The sequence below is a fragment of the Nicotiana sylvestris genome, chromosome 6, assembly GCF_000393655.2.
Source record: "Nicotiana sylvestris chromosome 6, ASM39365v2, whole genome shotgun sequence".
Taxonomy (NCBI): domain Eukaryota; kingdom Viridiplantae; phylum Streptophyta; class Magnoliopsida; order Solanales; family Solanaceae; genus Nicotiana; species Nicotiana sylvestris.
In genome coordinates this window covers 132156795-132169020 of record NC_091062.1, presented here as the reverse complement: position 1 = coordinate 132169020, position 12226 = coordinate 132156795, and the positions used below count along the sequence as shown (strand labels likewise).

Genomic DNA, 12226 nt, shown 5'->3' with positions numbered 1-12226 from the left:
CCACCACATTAGCCTTTCTCGGATGATATAAGATGGTGATATCATAGTCTTTCAACAGCTCCAACCACCTTCTCTGCCTCAAATTTAGCTCCTTCTGCTTGAACAAGTACTGTAGACTTTTGTGATCCGTGAACACCTCACATGCCACGCCATACAGATAATGCCTCCAAATCTTCAACGCGTGAACAATGGCTACTAATTCCACGTCATGAAACAGATAGTTCTTCTCATGAATCTTCAACTACCGCGAAGCATAGGCAATGACCTTGCCATCCTGCATCAACACCGCACCAAGTCCAATACGAGATGCATTACAATAAACTGTATAAGGCCTTGAACCTGTGTGCAAAACCAACACCGGTGCCGTAGTCAAAGCTGTCTTGAGCTTCTGAAAGCTCGCCTCACACTCTTTAGACCATCTAAAATGGGCACCCTTCTGGGTCAACCTGGTCATTGGGGCTGCAATAGACGAAAACCCCTCCACAAACCGACGATAATAAACTGCCAATCCTAAGAAACTCCGGATCTCTGTAGCTAATGCTGGTCCAGGCCAGTTATTAACTGCCTCAATCTTCTTTGGATCAACCTGAATACCCTCCGCTAATACCACATGACCTAGGAATGCAACTGAACTTAACTAGAACTCACACTTCGAAAACATGGCATACAACTAACTATCCCTCAAAGTCTGAAAAACCACTCTAAAATGCTGCTCGTGCTCCTCCCGGCTACAGGAATAGATAAAAATATCATCAATGAAGACTATCATGAATGAATCCAAGTAATTCCTGAACACTCGGTTCATTAAATCCATAAAAGCTGATGGGGCATTTGTCTACCCGAATGACATCACTAGGAATTCATAATGCCTGTACTGAGTGCGGAAAGCTATCTTTAGGACATCGGATGCCCTAATCCTCAACTGATGGTGCCAGATCTCAAGTCAATATTTGAAAATACCTTGGCACCCTGAAGCTGATCAAACAAATCATCAATCCTCGGCAACAGATACTTATTCTTGATTGTAACCTTGTTCAACTACCGATAATCAATACATATTCTCATCGATCCATCCTTCTTCTTAACAAACAACACCAACGCACCCCAAGGCGAAACACTAGGTCTAATGAAACCTTTTTCAAGCAAGTCTTGCAACTGCTCCTTCAACTCTTTCAACTCAGGCGGGGCCATACGATACGGCAGGATACAAATGTGCTGAGTGTTCGGTGCCAAATCAATTAAAAAGTCAATATCCCTATCGGGTGGCATACCAGGCAGGTCAGAAGGAAATACCTCCAGAAACTTATGAACAATAGGCACAGAATTAATAGAAGAAACCTCAGCACTAGAATCACGAACATAGGCCAAATAGGCCAAACACCCCTTCTCGACCATACGCCGAGCCTTCATATAAGAGATAACACTACGGGTAGAATGACCAGGAGTCCTTCTCCACTCTAAACGAGGTAAACCGGGCAAGGCTAAGGTCACAGTCTTGGCATGACAATCCAAGATAGCGTGGTAAGGTGATAACCAGTCCATCCCCAATATGACATCAAAATCAACCATGTCCAGTAAAAACAAATCTACATGAGTCTCAAGACCCCCAATCATAACTATACGTGAACGATGGACTCGATCTACCACAGTAGAATCACCTACCGGTATAGACACATAAACATGAGCACTCAAAGAATCACTAGGCATGACCAGATACAGTGCAAAATAAGTTGACACATAGGAGTATGTAGATCCTGGATCAAATAAAACTGAAGCATCTCTGCTATAAACCAGAACAGTACCTGTGATAATTGCATCGGAGGCCTTAGCCTCAGGCCTGGCTGGAAGAGCATAACATCGGGGTTGGGCCCAACCACCTTGAACTACATCTCTAGGATAGCCTGCTGCTAGCTGGCCTCCACCTCTAGCGGCCTGAGCTCCACCTCTAATACCTCTACCTCTACCTCTAGCACCTCTACCCCCACATCTAGCTGGCTGGGCGGGCTGTGGAATATTTGGTGCCTGAACCATGGCATGGGTACCCTGCTGCTGAGAACTGCTCGGTGCTCGAGAGCAATATCTAGCAATGTGCCTCTTATTGTCGCAAGTAAAACAAGCCCTCGGCTGCTGGGGCTAGCGACCCTGGAAACTCTGAAGCGGCGGTGCACTGATAGGAGCTGGTGGTGAACTGTAGGAATGCTAATCAGAATATTTCATATGAGAACCACAGCCACTTGAAGCATCGTAAGAGACCTGAAGTGCTGACTGAAAAGGCATAGGAGGATGGCCTCTACCATACGAATCCCTACCTCCAGATGAGGCGCCACTAAATCTGCCCGAATGACGAGGCCTCTTATCAGACCCCTGACCACCTCCCTGCGATAAAACCATCTCCACTCTCCTGGCCACATTCGCCGCCTCCTAAAAAGAAATCTCACTCCCTGTCTCCCTAGCCATCTGAAGTCGAATAGGCTGGATAAGTCCCTCAATGAACCTCCTCACCCTCTCTCTCTCGGTAGGAAGTATGATAAGAGCATGGCGGGCCAAGTTGATGAATCTGGTCTCATACTGAGTAACAGTCATAGAACCCTGTTGGAGACGTTCAAATTGCCTCCGATAGATCTCTCTTTGAGTGATAGGGAGAAACTTCTCTAGAAATAGCTGAGTAAACTGCTCCCAAGTCAAAGCTGGTGATCTGGCTGGTCTATCCAATCAATAATCTCTCCACCAAGTCTTGGCAGATCCAGACAAGCGAAAAGTATCAAAATTGACCCCATTGGTCTCCACTATCCCCATGTTCCTAGGAACCTCATGACAACTATCTAGATAATCCTGGGGATCCTTAGAAGAATCACCGCTGAAAGTAGTAGTGAAGAGCTTGGTGAACCTGTCCAACCTCCACAAAGTATCGACAGACATAGCTGCTCCATCACTGGTCAGGGCTACCACACCCGGCTGAACTGCTCCAACTGGCTGAACTGCTAGAGTCTGAAACTGGGGAGCTACCTGCTCCAAAGTGCGAGTAGTAGGAGTCTGGGCTCCTCCTCCAACCTGAGAGACGGCTGGTGCTACACGAAGCAAGCTTGCCCAGGTGACACTCTCCATAAGGCCCACTAGATGGATCAGAGCATCCTGGATTACTAGGGTAGCAATAAACCCCTCTGGGACCTGAGCTAGGCCTATCAGAAATGTCTGGGCCGGAACCTCATCATCAAAATCAACCTAAGGCTCTACCGCTGGTGCTGCTGCTTTGGGCTGAGCTCTGCCCCTACCTCGACCTCTAGCACGACCTCAGCCTTGCCCTCTGCCCCTCGTGGGAGCTGCTGCTGGGGGCTCAGGCTACTGGTCAGTGGATAAGGAAGCGTGTGTTCTCACCGTCTGCGAAAGAACAGAGTAGAAATTCAATTAGCATTGAGAAACCAAACCGCACGATAGGAAAGAATAATTATGAAGTTTTTTCTAACTCTGTAGCCTCTGAGGGATAAATACAGACGTCTCCGTACCGATCCTTCAGACTCTACTGAGCTTGTCTATGAACTGTGAGACCAATGTAACCTAGAGCATTGATACCAACTTGTCACGACCTAGATTTCCCACCCTCAAGAGTCGTGATGATACCTACTGGTGAAAGCTAGGCAAGCCAAATATTTGAAAGAATTACCTTTTTACCCATTTTATACTCTTTAACAATTATAAAGCAATAACGTGTAGACCGCGAAAATTAGAATAAGCGGAAGATATGCAGTAACTATCTAAAATATGTATCGAATACAACTGTTTGAGCCTCGACCACCCGGAACTGGTGTCACAGTTTCACAGACGGTCTAAGAATACTACATACAAAGTCTGAAAGATAATAGATACACTGTTTCTAAAATAAGTAAAGGAAACAAGATAAAAGAAAGATAGGAGGTGACGCCAAGGCCCGCAAACGTCCGCAGGACTACCTCGGGTCGCCTGTGTGGACTGAAGACAACATCCTCACTGCGGTCCAAGCGCTCCGATATTAGTATCTGCACACAGTGCAGAGTGTAGTATCAGCACAATCAACCCCATGTGCTGGTAAGTGTCTAGCCTAACCTTGGCGAAGTAGTGACGAGGCTAGGACCAGACTACCAAATAAACTTGTGTAGTTATATCATATACAACGGAAATATAAACAGATAATTACGATTAAGATTTGGCAGGGGAAACATGCTTCGGGGAATAACAGATAACAACAAAATATCAAGAGAATATAAAGAAACCAAAATCCAATTACTAACAGGGATAAGGAAAACCAATGCAGAATTAACTTTCATTTCACATTTTGTTGTAGGCGTGCACCTCGATCCCATTTCATGTGTCTCATTGCAAGCGTGCAACCCGATCCCTTTTCACATATCTTGTTGCAGGCATGTAACCAATCCCATTTCACATATCTTGTTGCAGGCGTGCAACCCGCTCCTATTTCATATATCTTGTTGCAGGCGTGCAACCCGCTCCCATTTCATATATCTTGTTGCAGGCGTGCAAGCCGCTCCCATTTCACGTATTTTGTTGTAGGCGTGCAACCCACTCCCATTCACATATCTTGGTGCAGGTGTGCAACCCGCTTCCAATTCACATATCTTGTTGCAGGCGTGCAACCCGCTCTCATTTTACATATCTTGTTGTAGGCGTGCAACCCGCTCCCATTTCTTTTATCAACACCAATCATAAAAGGGTCCCGGCAAGGGAACAATAATATCAAAACAAATATCCCGGCAAGGGAACAATAATGATAATAATATCTCGGCAGGGGAACAATAATGATAATAACATCCCGGCAAGGGAACAATAATGATAATAACATGTGAAGCGAAATAAACCACAACGGAGTCATAACAACTACAATACAAGACTCACGGTCATGCTTGACACCGACGTATAGATACTCATCACCATGCCTATACATCGTACTCCACAATTAACACGTAGCAAATAAGACACGACTCCTAATCCCTCAAGCTAAGGTTAGACCAAACACTTACCTCGATGCCACGAACACAAATCACGTTTCAACTATCGCTTTACCCCTTGGTTCCACCACCAATTCGCTCGTATCTAGCCATAAGTTACTTAATTACATCAATAAACGCTAAATGAATCAATTCTAATGCATGAAAATAAGTTTTCCAAAGTTTTACCCAAAAAGTCAAAAATTGCCCCCGGACATACATGGTAAAAACCCGAGGTTCGAACCAAAACCCGAGTACTCATTACCCCACGAACCCAAATATATAATTTATTTTGAAATCGGACCTCAATCGAGGTCCAAATCCCCAATTTTTGAAAAACCTAGGTTCTACACAAAACACCCGATTTCCCCCATGAAAATCATTGATTTTGAGTTGAAATTATGTGAAAAGGTGTTAAAGATTGAAGAAAATTAGTTAGAAATCACATATAATCGATTTGGAAGAACAGTTTCCTTTGAAAAATCGCCCAAGAGTGTTTTGGTTTTTAAAGAGTGTGAAAAATGAAAGATTTTTGGCTAAGTTATAAAATTGCAAGTTGCAGATGTCGCAATTGCGACCAGGGTTCGCAATTGCGAACCCAGACTTCTGCTAAGCTCGCATTTGCGAAGCAGCTTTCGCATTTGCGAATTGGGAATTGCGAACAACATGTCGCATTTGCGACGACTGGCTACAAATTGGGGGATCGCATTTGTGATAAATTCCTCGCAATTGCGAGGGAGGCTGACCTGGGCTATTTTCGCATTTGCGAACTCGAAACAGCTGAAGTCTGCAACTTTCCACCCAGTGGCCTATCCAAATGTCACCCGAGCCCTCGCGGCTCCAAACCAAACATGTATACTAACTCAAAAACATCATATGAACTTATCTGTGTGATCAAATCGCCAAAATAGCCTCAAACAACTTTCGTTTCTTACCAAATTTCACACACTCGTCTTAAATCACATACAAAACCTATACCGAGCTCCGGAACCAAAATACGGGCCCAATACCATCAAGTTTTGAACACGTTTCATTTCCAAAACTCATCAATAATTCCAAAAAATAATTTTCTTTAAAAATTCATTTCTCGGGCTTGGGACCTCGGAATTTGATTCTGGGTATACGCACAATTCCCATATTTTTCTACGGACCCTCCGAGACCATCAAATCATGGGTTCGGGTCCGTTTACCCAAAATATTGATCGAAGTCAACTTAAAACCATTTTAAAGGCAAAATTCATCACTTTCACTAATTTTCTAATGGCTTTCCAACTACTCGCCCGGACTGTGCACGCAAATCGAGGACCTCAGAACAGAGAATTTATTTCTAAAACAAGTGATGACCTTTTGGGTCATCACAGTCCCATTTGATGTCAAATAATCTTAGAGGCTTTGTAGAGAGAGGTTCATTTTGTACAGTATGTCAGAGGCCTTGATGACCCATATGTATTCGTGTTTTTTTAGAAAAAAATGATTTAATGATACAATGTTTTTCCTTCTTATGCGTGTACATTACGAGTTGCGGCCACGTTGGCCCATGCTAATTACAAAAGGAATGAATGAGTTATAGAGTGGTTCGCTCGGGCCACTACGACACCGGGTGCCAGCCACGCCTCTCTAGGTTTGGGGTATGACAAAGTGGTATCAGAGCAGTTCGTGTCCTAGGGAGTCTACAAAGTCGTGCCTAGTATAGTCTCACTTATGGGTGTGATGTGTGTCACATTTATAATTGAGAGGCTATAGGTCTTTTAAGAAACGTTACCCTTCTTTTGTTTCCAGATCGTGCCATAGAGCTAAGTCGTAAGAAGTCAGTATAAAGTTTCCACCGAATTTTGTATGCACCAGAGGTGCTATCACAACAGAGCTTTAAGGCGTAATGTCAAAGGGAGGTTATGAAAGCAATAGAAGATACGATGCAGATTGAAAAGTAAGTAAGGTAAAGTAAAGGTGAAGAAGATACGAGATATCCAACTACAAAAAGTTGTGAATAGTTGAGATTTCAGATATAGTTTGGGTTTTAGTTTAGCTTACAGAGGAGACCCTAGTAATTTTTTTGTGTAAATCTCTAAGAGTTAACATTCGAGGACGAATGTTTTAAAGGGGGGAATGATGTTACACCCCATAAGTTTAACAACATTGACACCGTTATATGCGTTTGATATGGTATTTTGAGTGGAATATTTTTATAAAATAGTTAAAAAAAAATTATATATGATTTCATATAGTTATTAATATTACTACTTTCGAATATGTTTTAAATTATACACCTAATATGAGAAAAGGTTATGAGATTTTCTTTATTGCAAAGATATGAATTATTTTCTCACAAGAAAATAAGGTTATCTTTTTGTTTTATACCATTTTAAGAATTAAGCATACGAAAATTTGTACTCTTTATATGAGATTAGGAAAATTAGAAGTTGAGAAAATATGTGCATTTTTTACATGAATGTTTTAATGAAATAATAAGTTTATGTATTTATTTTGTATGGTACCACATGACCATGATAGTAACGTATATTATAGTATAATATATAAAGTGTATTAAAAGTGAATAGTACTTTAAGTAATTTGGAATAATTTTTAATTACGCGAGTATTTGGTTAATTACCGGGTAGCGAGATATTACCTAATTTAATTAAGTAACTATGGTATAAGATTAAATCTCCAAAAAAATGTGTCAGCAACATAAGATATCAACTAAGTGACTCATAACTCAAATGGATAAGGTGGCAATATTTAACGTTTGCATGAATATGAATAAAATGGGGTTCAGCATTAAGAACCAAGGCTACTGTGTAAAAACAAGAAAAATGATTGTCTGTTATTACATCTAGCCATCTCTTCTAAACTGGTGAAATAGGATTTAGTGAAATGTAAATAAAGGATACTACATGAATGACTGAGGCTAGCCGTGAGATTGTAGTTTTTGATAAGAAGCTTGTACGAGATGTATAATGTATTAGTTGAATTGCTAGTGGCATCACTTACAAAAACTCGGAGGCTGAGACTAACCTACCAAAGTTTTAGATCACCAACTAGACCAACAATCCAGTTTAATAAGATGTTGCTTCTGTCTGGTTTCGAGGTCTTCATCGACAAGTGAACAATTACAGATTTTAAGAAGTTTTATAAGTTGATCATGCAGTTTGTGAAACCGAAAAGCTTATATATTAGTTGAATTATATGAATCACTTTTAATTGGTGGTGGGGTTTAATGGGATTGACGAATTATATTCTATCTGAGAAATAAGTAACAAGTTTAAGATGATACTGAGGATATTTTTCTCGCAAGCTCCCACGTAAATGTGCTGCAACATCCAAGTAAGTTATTATGTTGGCATTGTTGTGCAAAGTGAATCGGGTATTACTTCTTAATGATGTAAATTAGCGTGAAGCTATCAAGAATGCAAACCAAGTTTGATCCAATGTCTGTGACCTTCAACGAGTTCGTATAAGCATTCGAGGTTAGATGTTTATCAGAAGAATTTACTAGTCGTAGTCATCCAATGATGGAAATAAGATATGTTAAGGTTAAGCTCTTACTTCATTTTGGCATGATCTCATCATTATATAAGTTTATAATGAGGCATAAAGAAAAATTCATATCACGGAATTTGTGTATATTTTGCTAGTCTCGCAAGTTACGTATATTTTTCTAGTGTTGTAAATTACCATATTTTCCTTATGGGGAATTCATATTTAGTTGAGTATTTCCTTCTTCCAGTCAAGAGAGCAGAGAGTTTATATATATACAATATTAAAAGTATTTTCATTACCATCGAGCCGTAATCGATGGGCAGGCCCCTATTGGGCAACCTCTGATCAGATCGTAAGTTATATACCGAGCCTACTATGGCCGAGTGCTTATGAGCGAGCCCAATTGGTTGAGACATAGAGCCTAGTATGGCCGAGCGCCTATGAGCGAGCCTACTACGGCAGAGCAGTTATATATATACCGAGCCTACTTTGGCCGAGTGCTTATGAGCGAGCCAGTTGGTCGAGATACAGACCCTAGTATGGCCGAGTGCCTATGAGCGAGCCTACTACGACAGAGCAGTTATATATATATATATATATATATATACCGAGTCTATTGTGGCCAAACGCTTATGAGCGAGCCCAGTTGGTCGAGATACAGAACCAAGTATGGCCGAGCGCCTATGAGCGAGCCTACTATGGCAGAGCAGTTATATATATATATATACCGAGCCTTATAGGGCCGGACAACTATTTTACTTATTATATTGAGAGAATTGAGTCAGTATCAGCAGGTAAGAATACCATCAGATTATCTTTGACTTCCAGCTACCTGCAGTTGCTATGTTATCAGTTTAGTTTCAGCTTTTAGTATATTGTCTTACATACTCGGTACATTATACGTATTGATGTTATTTTGTTGGGGACGCTGCATTCATGTCTGTAGGTATAGATAATCAGTTTGACAAGCCCTCATAGTAGACGAGATTGGCATTCAGCGAAGGATTGGTAAGACTCCACCTCATTCGGAGTGCAGCCGAGTCTATGAGTCATCGTGTCAGAGTTTTGCTACTGACTTATGGATAGGCCGGTACCCTGTCCCATTTGATGTCAAATAATCTTAGAGGCTTTGTAGACAGTGGTTCATTTTGTACAGCATGTTAGAGGCCTTGACGGCCCATATGTATTCGTGTTTTTTTAGAAAAAATGATTTATTGATACAGTGTTTTTCCCTCTTACGCTTGTACATTACGAGTTGTGGCCACGTTGGCCCATGTTAATTACAAAAGGAATGAATGAGTTACAGAGTGGATCGCTCAGGCCATTACGGCACCGGGTGCCAACCACACCTCTCCAAGTTTGGGGCGTGACATGTGTTTTTGGACAACATGACGAGATAGGGAGAAAGGAGCAAGCCATATACTACTTGAGTAAGACGTTCACACCCTATGAAGCACGATACTCTATGCTGGAACGCACTTGCTTCGCTTTGACCTGGACAACTTAGGAATTTAGGCATTACTTCTATGCCTATACCACATACCTCATATCCAGGATGGACCCTTTGAAGTATATATTTCAGAATCCATGCCGACTGGGAAGTTAGCCAAGTGGAAGATACTGTTAAGTGAGTTCGACATCGTCTATGTAACGCAGAAGGCGGTCAAAGGACAAGCATTGGCATACCACCTTGCTGAAAATCCTGTGGGAGGAGAATACGAGCCTTAGAAAATGTATTTTCCTGATGAAGAAGTATCATACGTAGGAGAGGACATTGTTGAGGCTTACGACGGTTGGAGAATGTTCTTTGATGGAGCTACAAACTTCAAAGGAGTAGGCATTGGAGCAGTTTTGATATTAGAAACAGGTCAACACTACCTTGTATCCGTGAAGCTTAGGTTTCCATGCACCAACAATATGGCAAAATATGAGGCTTGCATCATGGGGCTCAATCTGGCCATCGATATGAATGTACAATAGTTACTGGTGATTGGAGATTCAGATCTTCTAGTATATCAGGTTCAAGGAGAATGGGCTACAAAGAACACCAAAATACTACCATACTTGCATCACGTATAGGAATTGATGAAAAGATTCACAAAGATATAGTTCAAACATGTGCCCGGAATTCAAAATGAGTTCGCAGATGCACTGGCCACTTTGTCATCAATGATACAACATCCAAACAAGAATTTCATTGATCCTGTCCCGGTGAGAATCTATAATCAACCGCCTTACTGTGCTCATGTTGAGGAGGAGACAGATGGAAAACCTTGGTCCCATGACTTCAAGGAATATTTGGCAAAGGGAGAATACCCGGAACAAGTAAACCATACTCAGAAATGCATGCTACAGAGGCTATCCAATCACTTCTTCCAAAGCGGAGGAACCCTTTATGGAAGAACCCCTGATCTAGGGTTGTTAAGGAGCGTTGATTCAAAGGAAGATTCTAGATTGCTCGAAGAAATACATGCCGGAACTTTTGGACCACACATGAATGGTTTTGTTCTAGACAAGAAGATACTCAGAGCCGGATATTTTTGGATGACCATAGAGACAAATTGCATCCGGTACGTCCAAAAATACCACCAATGTCAGGTAACAAGTGCACCTTGACCTTTTGTAGTTCGGGGAATGGATGTCATCGGTCTGATCGAGCCTACTGCTTCAAAGGGGTACAAGTCTAGTGGCCATTGACTACTTCACAAAATGGGTAGAGGTTGCATCCTACAAAGCTGTAACCAAGAAAGTCGTTGCAGACTTTATCAAGGATCGTATTGTTTGTCGATTCGGAGTTCCCGAGTCCATTATCACTGATAATTCAGCCAGTCTCAACAGTGACTTGATGAAAGCTATGTGTGAAACCTTCAAAATCAAGCACAAAAACTCTACAACATACAAACCTCAGATGAACGGAGTTGTAGAAGCCGCCAACAAGAACATCAAGAAGATACTAAGGAAGATGGTAGAAAACAACAAACAATGGCACGAGAAGTTACCCTTTGCCCTATTGGGGTACCGCATTACAGTCCACATGTCAACTGGAGCAACTCCCTATTTACTGGTTTATGGTACCGAAGCTGTCATCCCAGCCGAGGTAGAGATTCCTTCTTTAAGAATCATATAGGAAACCGAACTCAGCAATGTAGAATGGATAAGGAACCACTATGAGCAATTGGCCCTTACAGACAGAAAGAGAATGAACGCAGTATGTCACGGTCAGTTTTACCAGAACAGAATATCTAGAGCTTTCAACAAAAGGGTCAAACCAAGACAGTTCGCATCAGGACAGGTGGTGCTGAAGAAGATCTTCCCACATCAAGATGAAGCCAAAGGGAAATTCTCTCCCAACTGGCAAGGTCTATACAGGGTTCATCGGGTGTTAACTGGAGGAGCACTCATACTTGCAGAAATGGACGAAGAAGTCTGGCCAAAACCAATCAATTTAGACGTAGTCAAGAGATACTATGTTTAGATTGTTTACATTCCTTCATCCAATGTAATTGAACTACGCTTGACCTGATTCCCGTTTAAAAGGGGATACGTAGGCAGCCCTGTGGGTTTGATCATATCATAATAAAATTTTCATTTTCCTCCAAAACCAGAAACTGGGGCAGAATTTTGAGGAGGACCCTTAAAATTCTAATACGAGAAAGCTGCAATGTCTCTGAAATGTGTTACAGTCACTAGTTCATCTAAAATTACTTGATATTTCACTATGTTTTCTAAAATAACTATACTTTCATCAATAAGTGCATATTTTCGAA

At 41.6% G+C, this 12226-nt stretch overlaps 1 protein-coding gene across 1 annotated transcript; it reads left to right on the top strand.

Annotated features, from left to right (window-relative positions):
- The first annotated feature begins 10628 nt into the window (after positions 1-10628).
- On the top strand, positions 10629-11075 carry LOC138871289 (uncharacterized). Its single transcript, XM_070149164.1, has one exon. It carries the CDS (start codon positions 10629-10631, stop codon positions 11073-11075), a length of 447 nt encoding a protein of 148 aa, XP_070005265.1.
- The last annotated feature ends 1151 nt before the right edge of the window (positions 11076-12226 follow it).

Excerpts from the sequence above, each read along its gene's own strand:
- LOC138871289 (XM_070149164.1), top strand. The coding sequence starts at position 10,629 with ATGATACAACATCCAAACAAGAATTTCATTGATCCTGTCCCGGTGAGA.